Consider the following 13057-nt stretch of genomic DNA (forward strand, 5'->3'; position numbering starts at 1 on the left):
TTTATCTCTTTCCATCTCACTTCTCAGCCGTCGTCTACCTGGCTGGGTTGTTGAATAGAGACATGTGGAGGCTTTGTCAGATTTTTATAACCTCCATAGCAGAGACCTCTGGGGTCTTGTCACCATCTTGCAGCCTCAGCTGTGGTGGGCCATTCCATTGCCAGGTCAGCCTTGCCTTGTGCTGCTTTTGTCCTACCTCAGGTGCAGCCCTACTTGCCACAGGGCCTTATAATTTGCTTGTGGGACAGCTTGGAAGTACGGTGAGTGACCATTCCAGGAAAATGCTCTGCCCCTGGGAAGCCTGGAGCTAGTGAGTAATCCGGGCAGCCCTGCAGAGATGCGTTCACACTGTGCGCTGTACAGCTTCAGTAGCACCCCTTTATTGGCCTTCTTCCTTCCACATCACTTGATTTTTCCCTCCTTCCTGACATAGTATCACGAATTACTTGTCTTGCCTCTTCCATGTTCCTCTTCCAAGGACCCAAGTAAGATGGGCCTGCCCAGTGTATAGGGAGCAGTGGTTGTGGAGGCTACTTCATCTCTAGGAGTCTCATGTAACCTCTTCTTTCTTTCAGATGATGCAGAACTTACTCTTGGAAGAAGGCGGCCTGGTCCAGGTGGAGAGTGTCAACCTTCAAGTGGCCACCTACTCCAAATTCCAACCTCAGAGCCCTGACTTCCTGGACATCACCAACCCCAAAGCCGTGTATCTTTTTCAAATAAGCAGAGTTCTTCTAGACAAAGGAGAGTGTGCTGGCGGTTGTTAAACATCATGTACTGTATTGAATCTGTGCCTGCTTTGGGGATCACACATTTGTGATTCAAGTTGTGATTTGAGAATAATGGGGTTCAGCTAGCACATCTGCATGGCCCTGTCCAAGTGCACTGGCTGCTGTCTGGGCCACCTCTGTCACTTTCTAGACACTTCCTGGAGACCACAATGAAGCCCTTCTTTCAGTTGGTCTGTGTCACCTAGCACAAAGCCAGGATGCACAGTATGTCCAGTGGAAGGAGGGAGCAGCTCATCTGCCTTCAGCTCCAGCCCCTTCTGTGGCTCCCTAGTACCTCCGCCCAGCCGTGCACTGGCCCGTCAACCTCACTGCATGCCAGCCTGAGAGCTGATTCACTCCAGGCCAATAGGTAGCAATGACTGCAGTTTCTGTGTCACCAAGCAGAAGGCAAAGGTGTCAGGTTCTAGTGGATTCCTCATGTTCACCTCTGAACTTAAGCCAGATGTATGTGTTGACAGCATCAGGAAGTAGGCAGTGCAGGTACAGGATGGTGCTGTGTGCAGCAATCAAGATCTCTAGCTCCATGGCCCTGATTTTTCCTGTTAAGATCATGGCATAAGAGTGGCCACTCCATTCTACTTCTTTTTTTTAATTTTTTTTTTTAATGCATACTTGAAAAAAAAAAACAGTTGAACAACACAGACAGAAAATTAAGAAAAGCTGCCTCCCTTCCCAGTAGCCCTCTCTCCACATGTTTTCTTAGGAGCAAGGCACTGCTGGTTGTACTCTGGATGCATATGGGCCATGTATATTCTTTGCTGCCCATGTTCTGGACATGATGGCCTTGTTGAGCCTCCTGTCCCACAGGCAGAGGGATGTCCTATGGGAAGAGCTAGTTAACTTGTCCTTCAGAGCTCTGACCTAGACGTGCTTGTTTGGCTGTCAGTGACCAGGAATGGGCCATGCCCATTTTCTCAGGGTTTTTACATGTGTTGCAATGCAGACTTTTTTTTGAGATGGAGTCTCACTCTGCTGCTCAGGTTGGAGTGCAGTGGCATGGTCTCAGCTCACTGCAAACTCTGCCTCCCAGATTCAAGTGATTCTCCTGCCTCAGCCTCCTGAGTAGCTGGGATTACAGGTGTGCACCACTATGCCCGGCTAATTTTTGTATTTTTAGTAGAGACGGAGTTTCAGCATGTTGCCTAAGCTGGTCTCGAACTCCTGACCTCAGGTGCTCCACCTGCCTCAGCCTCCCAAAGTGCTGGGATTACGTGCATGAGCCACCGCGCCCTGCCCCAGTGCAGACTTACCAGGTTGATCTCAGATGCTGTTTTTGTCAGCACAATTAACTTGTTAGTGTGTGGAGAAAGGGCGTCACTTCCATCAGTTGAGAGCCTGGTGTTTTCTGGTCTGGCTGAGGTCTGGATGAAAGCAGTCTTGGCGCCGAGCAGAGAAAGTGGGAAGCTGGTGCTGCAGCAGGTGCCAGAGTATACAGAGGCCATATGGGGAGCCAGCCCTGCCTGCAGAGGCCTCGTGTTCTCAGCCTGAGGGCTCTGGCTCTTCTCCTCCAGCTGCTGCAGTGGAAGTCAGAGACGATGCCCTGGCAGGGTCACTAGAGGAGTGGAGGGAAGGGCACTCTGTACCGTGGCACTTCATGTTTGGGAGGAAAGAAAGCATCCACCACATAAGGTACTTTTCACAAAGTTGCTCTGGTTCTGGAAAGCTGTTTGACCAAGCAAGGTGAATCTAGATAGCCTCACCCTTTCACCCTCAAGTTAGACTCTCACAGTGGCAGGCTCTGGAGACACATTTCATGTGACCTTTTTATGTAAAGTCCTTCAGCAAATTGATGAGGAAGACATGGTAAAATATTCCACATGAATAGACATTTCCTTGTGTGGGCATTTGGGTTCTACAGTTTTACTGTTATAAAAAGTATTTGCTGGTTTCTTTATTTTAATTTTTATTAACTAAAGTTATCAGCTTAAAAGATAGAAACAACAAAAGTATAAATGAAAGCATCTTTGATTTTGAGGAACTTTTGAGAGGACCTATCTGACTCATTAAATCTTTTTTGTTCTTTTGTACTCCCATAGGATTTTTTTAAATCCCATGGTATAATTTGTATACAATAAAATGCACACAGTTCAGCCAGTTTGAAAATGTATACACCCATGTAACCAGAACATTTCCATGTCCCCAAAAGGTCCTTTCCTGTCAGTCCCTACCTGATCCCCTGGCCCAGAAACCTCTCAGCTACCTCCTATCCTCATAGATCTGTCTTTCTCAGGGTTCTATGTGGATGGAATCTCACTGCCCTTTTGTGGTTGGTTATTTCCCCTTCCCTCAGCTTGGCATTTGTTCCCCCAGCTTGGCATTTCATCCATATTATTGCATATTAGGAGTTCCATCCTTCTTTATTGCCAAGCAGTACTTCATGGTATTAAAAAGCTTCGTGTTTCAAGTACCATCATGGTACAGTCTCTACCTACCAGTAATCATCTAACCCCTCATGGAAACTTGTTTCAGATTAAGGTATCCATCTTGCCATGTTGCCTTGACAGAATGTGTCTGCAGATTAGAAAACGCACTTAGGAACTTTGCCTGTCTGACCACCGGGGATGTGATTGCCATCAACTATAATGAAAAGGTGAGCCCAGTTCATGCAGGTCATGCCTGACAAGAGCCACCTGCAATGTCCATTCTAATGTTTGAATGGGGCTTCTTTTTAAGCAGCATATGCCTGGATCTTATCACCTAATTACTGCCTGCTGGTTGGTTATTAAGTTTTCCCAGGTTCATATTTAGAGCTCTAATTCATTTGGTAACTCTGTTTTGAGGATAGATTGCATTTACAGGGGAACATTGATAGACTTATTAGTCATACCTCTGTGTACCTTGGTGGCAAGGCTGCTGGTTCTGTCTTGGTTTGAAAGGTCCTCACTGCACCTCTAATCTGAGCTAAGCCGTTTGCGGGGCTGTGGAGACACAATAACAACCCTGCTGGGTCCTTGTCCTTGGGATCCTTGCCCCACGGAAGCTGACAGGCCCTTCAGTGGGGCCAAGTGCTGTGTGGCATCTGAGAAGCAGAGCCTGGCTCTGCCTTAGGGCAACACCTCCTAGGCTCACTTCTCCTCCTGGGAGCCCACATCCTCCTCCACCTCCTCCTGTTTTCTTCAACTTCCGTTTTCACTTAGCAGCTTCTCTAGGCTTGACCTTTCTGACACAAGTCTCTCAGGTCTAAATGCCTCTGTTTTCATCCCTGATTTTATGCTGTTTAGGTGTCTGGATCTAGACAATTTAACTATAAAGTGAAATGACAGGACTTAACTCCAAAATTCAAGAAAGCATTCACTTTCCTATTACCTATGGGAATATGCCTGCAGGAGGATGTAATAGTTGGCAATCCTGCCATCAGGCTGTCCCACCACAAGCATGGAGCACAGTAATATGGGTGCCCCTGTTCACTGTGACTGTTGACAATTGACCCTCCTACAGAGCTGTTGCCAGGGCTAGCCTTAGTGTTCAGGAGTGACCACAGCCTGGCTTGGCTGGGCTTTCCCTGAAGCTAGCACTTAGCTCCTTCACAGCACTCTCTGGTCCCCTCAGGGACTGGGCCTTCACAGCTATGTCACAGCTGCCTGTGGTTTAGCCAGTTACTCCCTTGGTGTCAGTGCAGGGATCCAGCTTATTCTCTGGCAGTTTCCTTGTATTTGAGGCATCTGACCTTATTTTTCAGTTTTGTGGGTTTTGAATCACACTTTCTTTTTTCCTTTTAATAAACTAAGAAATAATCTTGTTCCCTTTAGCTTTCTGGAGAACATTTTCGGTATCGTTTACCTTAACTGAGTACTCTAAGCTTTTATAATTAATTACAGGCAGTTTAATGTTATTGTTTTTAATGTTAAGGTAGTGATACTAAATATAACTCCTAAACTGATGATAAAGGATAGTACTGATACTTTGCACTGTAAGGGAGGGTACATTATATAGAGTATATGTAAAATTGAAACACAGGTTTGAACTTCCACTTTTAGAGGTAGGGAAAACTAGATACTCTAATAGGCCCTTCTGATTAATGTACTGTTGTGCTTATAGAGAATTTTAAAGACTCTAAGCTGGGTTTCCCTGAGGGCAGATGGCCATATCAGTGCTCTAGTGGGAGATCTGAATCAGAGATCAAGATTGAACTGGAACCCTTAAAAGCAGTAAAATAGACACAGAGGTAGGTGTTGTCATTGTCTCAGGAGACATAAACACAGATCGTCTCTGGAAAAAGCACTCCAGTTTAGTTAAGTCTTTGGGATTGCTGTCAATTGAACAAGCAAAGAACGCATAATTAAACTACACCAAAGCAGAGACAATAAAAATTAGATCCCTAAGGAAATCAGCATTAGAATTTCTAGATACAAATGTAAAATAATTAGATATAAAATGTTCAAAGATATTTTTAAAAATGGAATTATAATAGCGAGCAACAAAAGGCTATCAAAAATAACCAGAAAGATTTGAAAAACAAAACGTTAAACAACAGCTATAAAAGAGTTAATGAAAGATGAATCTGAAGAAATAACGGAATTTCACACAGAGGAGCAAGGGGATGGAACATACGAGAGCTTGAGATGTTGAAGACACTGAGAAAGTCAAACATGCCCATTGCAATCCCAGTATGAAAGAATGGAGGAATTGAAATAATCTGAAGAGATGGTAACTGAAATTGATTTAGAATTGGTGGTCAGCCCATCACTATAGGAAATTTATAATGTATAACAAACAGAATAAGCTACAGGTAGAAAATACCAAATACAGAGAGGTAAGCAGGGAGAAAACACAGTACCTTCAGAAGAACAGCAAGTAGCAGGTCTTTGAATAGCAACAGTTACAGCCAGTATCAAGTAACTATCATCAAAACCTTCCTTAAAGAATAAGGGCAAAGTGAAAATATTTTCAGATGAACCAAATCTGAGAGAGGTTATTTACCAATGGAATTTTAAAAGCATGTACTTTAGGAATAAGCATTATCCTAGAAGGAAAGCAAGAAGGAATAGGGAATAAATAAATTGGCAAATATGAATCCAGAGTAAATGTTGCCATATAAAGCAGTAATAATGTTTAATGTATGAAGCTTAAAAAATGACATATAAAACGTTGGAAAAGAGTAAGTCTTTAGACTTACTCTCTTTTTTTTTTTTTGAGAGAGTCTCTCTTTGTCTCACCCTGGCTGGAGTGCAGTGGCACAATCTTGGTTCACTGCAGCTACCACCTCCTGGGTTCGAGCAATTCTCTGTCTCATCTCAGCCACCTGAGTAGCTGGGACTATAGGCGTGTGCCACCACTTGCGACTAATTTTGTATTTTTAGTAGAGACGAGGTTTCACCATGTTGGCCAGGCTGGTCTCGAACTCCTGACCTCAGGTGATCCATCAGCCTCAGCCTCCCAAAGTGCTGGGATTACAGGCGGGAGCCACCGCGCCCGGCCTGGACTTAACTCTCTTGAGAGAGTTGTTTAGAATTAAAGTGTTCTCTGTTTACAATTCAATAAAGTTAATAAAAAAGATAGCTGAAGCTGGGTGTGGTAGCTCACACCTGTAATCCCAGCAATTTGGGAGGCTGAGGTGGGCGGATCGCTGAAGTCCAGGAGTTTGAGACCAGACTGGGCAACATGGCAAAACCCCATCTCAACAAAAAATACAAAAATTAGCTGGGCATGGTGGCATGCACCTGTAGTCCCAGCTACCCGGGAGGCTGAAGTGGGAGGATCATTTGAGTCCAGGAGGCAGAAGTTGCAGTGAACAGTGACCATGCCACTGCACTAGGTGATAAAGCGAGACCTTGCCTCAAACAAAAAAAAATGCAAACCCTAAAAAGTCTACATACATATTGAATGTTTAAAAACATATAAAATGACTTAGATAAAGCAAAATATCTTGAAAGATAAAACTGCGAAAAATTTTATACTAAGAAATGAGCCAACTTATTTGACATTGATAAATTATTTCCTAGAGAAAAGTGTAATTGAAGTTTGACTAAAGAAAAAAAACAGCCTAAATAATTGTATAGCCAGTCAAGTAATTCAATCAGAAAAATCTTAATCCAGGAAACCCAGGCCCAGATGGTTATATATGCAGGTTCTTCCTCACACTCAAGCAATGAATTGCTCTTGGATATTCTAAAAATAGAGAAAGAAAATATCCCCCGACTCATTCTCTGAGGTCGGTATAACCTTGATCACCAAAACCACACAAGGATAGGAGAAAGGTAAACTACAGATCATTGTCACTTGATACAGATACATAGATTGTAGATAAAATATTGACAAAAGAATCTGGTCATATATAAGGAAGATTCTATATGGCAGCTGAGTGTACTAAAGCTCCAGTAGTTAAGATGCCATATGGCATTGGTTCTGGAGTAGACAAGTAGGCCAGTGGAACAAAGCTTTATATACAAAGAATCTTGGTCCACCACTCAGGCAGCATTGATGTCACCAGGCAAAGGAGATACTGGGGTTGGGGAATCTGGGATATTGACTATTCCTAAGATCAAAAAACAATTGAGTTCCTAACTCACACCATAGTCAAAAATAAATTGCAGATGAATGGGTAAATAATATGTGGTATACACATACAATGTAATATTATTCAACATTAAAAAGGAAGGGAATTCTGACACATGCTACCACATGGATGAACATTCTGCTCAGTGAAATAAACCAGATGCAGACAGACAAATACTACATTCCGCTTACATGAGTACTTAGAGTAGTGAAATTCATGGGAGACAGAAAGTAGAATCACCTGGACACCGTGGCTCACACCTGGCATCCCAGCACTTTGGGAGACCAAGGTTGGAGGATTGTTTGAGCCTGGGAGTTTGAGAGTAGCCTGGGTAACATAGTGTGATCCTGTCACTACAAAAAATTAATGAAAAACTTTTAAAATTAGCTGGGCGTGGTGGCATGTGCCTAGTTACAGCTATTCAGGAGGCTGAGGCAGGAGGATCAGTTAAGTCTGCAGTGAGCCAGGGTCATGGCACTGCACTCCAGCCTGGGGTACTGAGCAAGACCCTGCCTCAAGGAAAAAAAAAAAAAAAGAAAGAATGGTGGTTGCCAGGGCCTCGAGGAAGCAGGAATCAAAAGTGAATGTTTAGAAATGTATAGTAATTTGGCATTGTCATAACCTCCACACACATGGCCACAGAACCAGTACTTGTCCTGGTGAGCTCTAGGCATCTGGTGTGTGTTGTGTCTTGCTTCTGTGCAGGAGGACCACATGGCAGTCCAGCAGACTGCACATTTTTAAAAACTAGGTCTTCCCAGGTAGTTTGAGGAGCACCAACCTAGAAAATAGGTCCCATAGTTTAAAAAAAAAGTGTTTAATATTATGCCAATACATAAAAGTAAATGGAAAATGTCACAGGAATATTTATCCTTACTAAATGCAATACATTCTGGTACTTCTAGGGTACTGTCTTCCAATTCTTTCCTTTTCAGTTCTGCTTGCAGCCCTGTCGGTTTTATGACCCACTGATTGGTTGTGGCCTGCAATTTGAAAACATGAAAACGGTAGAGAAGCATGAGCCAAGCCCTAGGAGACATGTTTTAATGTTTATAGTAGTGTCATTAACATAGCAAAATGATTGGAAACAGGCCGGATGCTCAGTGGATAAATGGTAGTATATCCACACAATGACAGATCCTTTTTTTTTTTATTCCCTGTCTATTCAATAATTATGACACTTTTAAAAGTAGATTTGGCCCTGCTTAAGTTTTTTTTTTTAAATGGTGGGACTATCCAGACTTTTTAAAATGGTTGTAAAAGCAAGACATACTGGCCGGGCGTGGTGGCTCATGCCTGTAATCCCAGCACTTTGGGAGGCTGAGGCGGGCGGATCACAATGTCAGGAGTTCAAGGCCAGCCTGGCCAACATAGTGAAACCCCATCTCTACTAAAAACACAAAAATTAGCGGGGTGTGGTGGCATGCACCTGTAGTCCCAATTACTTGGGAGGCTGAGGCAAGAGAATCGCTTGAACCCGGGAGGCGGAGGTTGCAGTGAGCCGAGACCATACCATTGCACTCCAGCTTGGGTGCCAGAGCGAGCCTCCATCTCTAAAAAAAAAAAAAAAAAAGCAAGACAGACTTTAGATAAAAAAAAAAGCAAGACAGACTTTAGATAAAAGCAAAGAACCTGAAATGATGCGGGAAAAAGTAGATAGGGCCACTTTTAATTTCTATGCTTCTGGAGTTTGTTTGTTTTTTTGTTTTTTTGGTTTTTTTTGAGACAGAGTCTCGCTCTATTGCCCAGGCTGGAGTGCAGTGGCGCGATCTCGGCTTACTGCAAGCTCCACCTCCTGGGTTCACAGCATTCTCCTGCCTCAGCCTCCCGAATAGCTGGGAATACAGGCACCTGCCACCACTCCCAGCTAATTTTTTGTATTTTTTAGTAGAGACAGGGTTTCACCATGTTAGCCAGGATGGTCTCATTCGCCTGACCTCGTGATCTGCCCTCCTCGGCCTCCCAAAGTGCTGGGATTACAGATGTGAGCCACCACGCACGGCCCTGCTTCTGGACATTTTTTATGTGCCTTTTTTACATACGTGAGGTCATCTTAGACACAAGCAACATGACTGGTTTTAAAATTATTTTCCTGTTGGCTGCATAGCATGCCATTGTATAACTGTAAATTTACATATGAAGAAATATAATTCAGCTGCATTTTGAGTATACAGACAGTCCCTGACCGTGGTTCTACCTAGAACTTTTCAACTTTATTATGATGCAAACATGATACACATTCAGTAAAAACCATACTTTGAATACCTATACAACCATTCTGTTTTTGATCTTCAGTACAGTATTCAATAAATTGCATGAGTTATTCAACATTTTATTATAAAATAAGCTTTATAGTAGATGATTTTGCCCAACTGTAGGCTAATGTATGTGTTCTGAGAATGGTTAAGGCAGGCTGCACTATGATGTTTGGTAGGTTAGGAGTATTAATACATTTTTAACTTATAAGTTTATGGGACTTGGTTCCATCGTAAGTCAAGGAGCATCTGTACAGTGGTATTAGTGACGTTGGTATGAGCATTCTTAGAATTTTCTCACTGGGTATAGCTAGTTATTTACTTAGAATAAATTTCGAAGGCCGAGTGCGGTGGCTTACGTCTGTAATCCCAGTACTTTGTGTGGCCGAGGTGGGCGGATCACCTGAGGTCAGGAGTTCGAGACCAGCCTGGCCAACATGGTGAAACCCCGTCTCTACAACAATACAAAAATTAGCCAGGTGTGGTGGCGCATGCCTATAGTCCCAGCTACTAGGGAGGCTGAGGCAGGAGAAGTGCTTGAACTCTGGAGGCGGAGGTTGCAGTGAGCCGAGATTGCACCACTGCACTCCAGCCTGGGCGATAGAGTGAGATTCTGTCTAAAAATAAATAAATAAAGTAAATAGTAAAGTTCCAGAAGTGAACTTTCTGGGTTAAAGGTTGTTAGTGTCTTTTGCAGTTAGCTGTATAACTACCTTGTCTAATTTGAACCATATCTGGGGAACAGCATCTCTTCAGCGATGGGCACAGGGCAGCCTGTCCCTTATGGCAGTGTTGTCACAGCAAGAAGTGCAGCTGTAGGTTGTGTCATGGGCATGAATGCTGTGTCATTTGCAGGAGCCAGTAGAGCCACAGTAACATGGACAGCGACAGCTCCAGTGCTGCCAGGAAACCATCCAACTGATTTCTGTGTTTGCCCCACAGATCTACGAACTGCGTGTGATGGAGACCAAACCCGACAAGGCAGTGTCCATCATTGAGTGTGACATGAACGTGAGTGGCTCTGTCCAGTTACAGTGAGCCTGGGCCCTGGGAGGATGGGCAGTTGGTGACCACTGCAGGCCAGGGTATCAGGAGGGCATCAAACAGCCCCTGGGACTCTGGGTAAAGAGGAGGAAGATGCTGTCAGAACATCATGAGGAGACTGTGACCTTGTGATCTATCTCAGGGCCAGTTGGGGCAACAGAGTTTGCTGCCAGTGCTGCCATGGTTAGCTCTGAACCGTTGAGGAGTGAATATTGTTTTTTTTTTTTTGAGACTTAGTTTCACTCCTGTTGCCCAGGCTGGAGTGCAGTGGTGCGATCTTGGCTCACTACAACCTCCACCTCCCGGGTTCAAGCGATTCTCCTGCCTCAGCCTCCCAAGTTGCTGGGATTACAGGCATGTGCCACCACGCCCGGCTAGTTTTGTATTTTAGTAGAGACGGGGTTTTACCATGTTGGCCAAGCTGGTCTCAAACTCCTGACCTCAGGTTATCCACCCGCCTCGGCCTCCCAAAGTGCTGAGATTACAGGTGTGGGCCACCGCGCCTGGCCGAGGAGTGAATGTGCTTAAGAGCTAAGGAAGCGTACTGAACCTTCTGAGTAGGAATGAAGTGCTGATGCACACAGCATCCTGGTTGTATTACTAGGGAATACTGCTGAGCAAGAAAAGCCAATCCCAAAAAGTTACTTCATTATATAACATCCTCAAAGTGACAGAACTTTAGACATGGAAGACAGACTAGTGGTTGTCAGGGCTTAGGACTGGTGGAGGGGGCTGGGAGACAGCTGGGTATGGTTATAAAAAGACAACATGGGCAATCCTAGTGGTGGTGAAACTGTTCTGCATCTCAACTGTGGTGGATACATGCCCTACACAGTGATTACATTGTGTAGAACTAAAGATACGCATGAACAAAAACATGTAAAACTGGGGAAATCTGAATAAGAGCAGTGGGTTGTGCCAGTGTTGATATCCTGGCAGCAATACTTTACTGTAATTTTGTAAGATGCTACCGTTGGGAAAACTGGGCAAGTGTACAAGGCATCTTTCGTATTATTTCTTAAAACTGCATGCGAATCTACAGTTGTCTCAATTAAAAACAAAAAAGATAAGGAAGCCAAGGGTGGTCATGTCTCAATATTTTACTTCTAAAATCCTGGAAACACAGGTGGACTTTGATGCTCCCCTGGGCTACAAAGAACCCGAAAGACAAGTCCAGCATGAGGAGTCGACAGTAAGTGTTATCCCCAGTGTCCTTTGCTGTCCTGCTGCATGCTGCTTTTGAGTTCCTGGCAGTGGCTCATGGGTGGCCTCTGCTGGTGTTGGTATAGTCATATCCTCTGCGTCCCTTCCAGCCATGCTTCCGGGGGACATCCTAGCCGGGGGTGGGGGTGAGAGGGAAGCTGGGTGTCCCCGCTGAGGAGCTCACCTGTTTTTCTTTTTCCCTGTCAGGAAGGTGAAGCCGACCACAGTGGCTATGCTGGAGAGCTGGGCTTCCGCGTGAGTACCAGACCACTTGACTTATATTGCTGTGCCCTCTGCTCCTTGAAATTAGAGCACTCACTCAAGGTGTTCTCCATGATGCTCGATGGACATCAGCAGGGGCTAGGCCTCTGGGTACCTGTGCACATGCAAATCTGCCAGTCGCTCAGTTACCAAACCCTTTTGTATCCACTCTCTCCTGGAATCTTCCCAACAGCCCCATAAGGCAGCCCAGATTTTTAAGAATTTCTAACCTACCGAAGAGTTTAAATAGTACAGTAGACATATACTCTTCCCTTAGGTTCACCAAAAGTTACCACATTTGCTTTCTCTCTCTTGTAAATCATGTTTCCTTTTTTCTTTGCCTGTACCATGTAGGTTGCAAACATGACCCTTAGCATAATCACTGGCAAGGCTCCATGGGAAACAGGTGGAGGTGGTTCATGCGTGGGCACTGAGGTGGCAGGAGGTGCCAGGAAGCAGCAGAGAGGGCAGAATGATGGGAAGCTGAGCTATGGGGCAGTCACAACAGTAGCCTTAGCCCACCCATACAGCTTGAACTGGGTGGCCCTGCAAAGGCAGGGATCAGGCCTTTTAACCCAACACCGACTGCTGGCTGCCCTTGGCCAAGTGGCTCTCTTCAGCTCATGGCCACCCCCTGAGGAACTGGGCAGAGTTCTTAGCTGCCAGCACCCCAGCAGTTGAGAAGTCAGGGCTTCAGTCCTGAAGAGGTCCGCACAGCACCCCCAGCTCACATCCCTGCAGTGATCTCCAAGCAAAGGACACTTGCTTACCTCATGACACTTGGGCTTATTATATGACTCACCTACTTCCTGTCTAGGCTTTCTCTGGATCTGGCAATAGACTGGATGGAAAGAAGAAAGGGGTAGAGCCCAGCCCCTCCCCAATCAAGCCTGGAGATATTAAAAGGTAAGTCTGTTCTGGCTCTCCTCCAGGACAGGAGGAGGATCTGTGCCAGCCCACTGGGGTCGGGCAGCCTCACCCCATTTCTGGAGACAAAGCCTGGGTCA

The 13057-nt window shown here is 44.9% G+C and overlaps 1 protein-coding gene across 4 annotated transcripts in view; it reads left to right on the plus strand.

The window, feature by feature from the left end:
• UFD1 (ubiquitin recognition factor in ER associated degradation 1) overlaps positions 1-13057 on the plus strand; it is a 28683-nt gene that overhangs the window by 10645 nt on the left and 4981 nt on the right. For all 4 annotated transcript variants that reach the window (XM_002830847.6, XM_063722769.1, XM_054543101.2 and 1 more), the window contains 6 exons: positions 576-706; positions 3309-3381; positions 10485-10553; positions 11713-11778; positions 11997-12044; positions 12868-12956. In XM_002830847.6, the coding sequence (XP_002830893.4) occupies positions 576-706; positions 3309-3381; positions 10485-10553; positions 11713-11778; positions 11997-12044; positions 12868-12956 (476 nt within the window). The remainder of the gene's footprint in view (positions 1-575; positions 707-3308; positions 3382-10484; positions 10554-11712; positions 11779-11996; positions 12045-12867; positions 12957-13057) is intronic.

The sequence above is a fragment of the Pongo abelii genome, chromosome 23 (assembly GCF_028885655.2).
Source record: "Pongo abelii isolate AG06213 chromosome 23, NHGRI_mPonAbe1-v2.0_pri, whole genome shotgun sequence".
In the NCBI taxonomy this organism is placed as follows: domain Eukaryota; kingdom Metazoa; phylum Chordata; class Mammalia; order Primates; family Hominidae; genus Pongo; species Pongo abelii.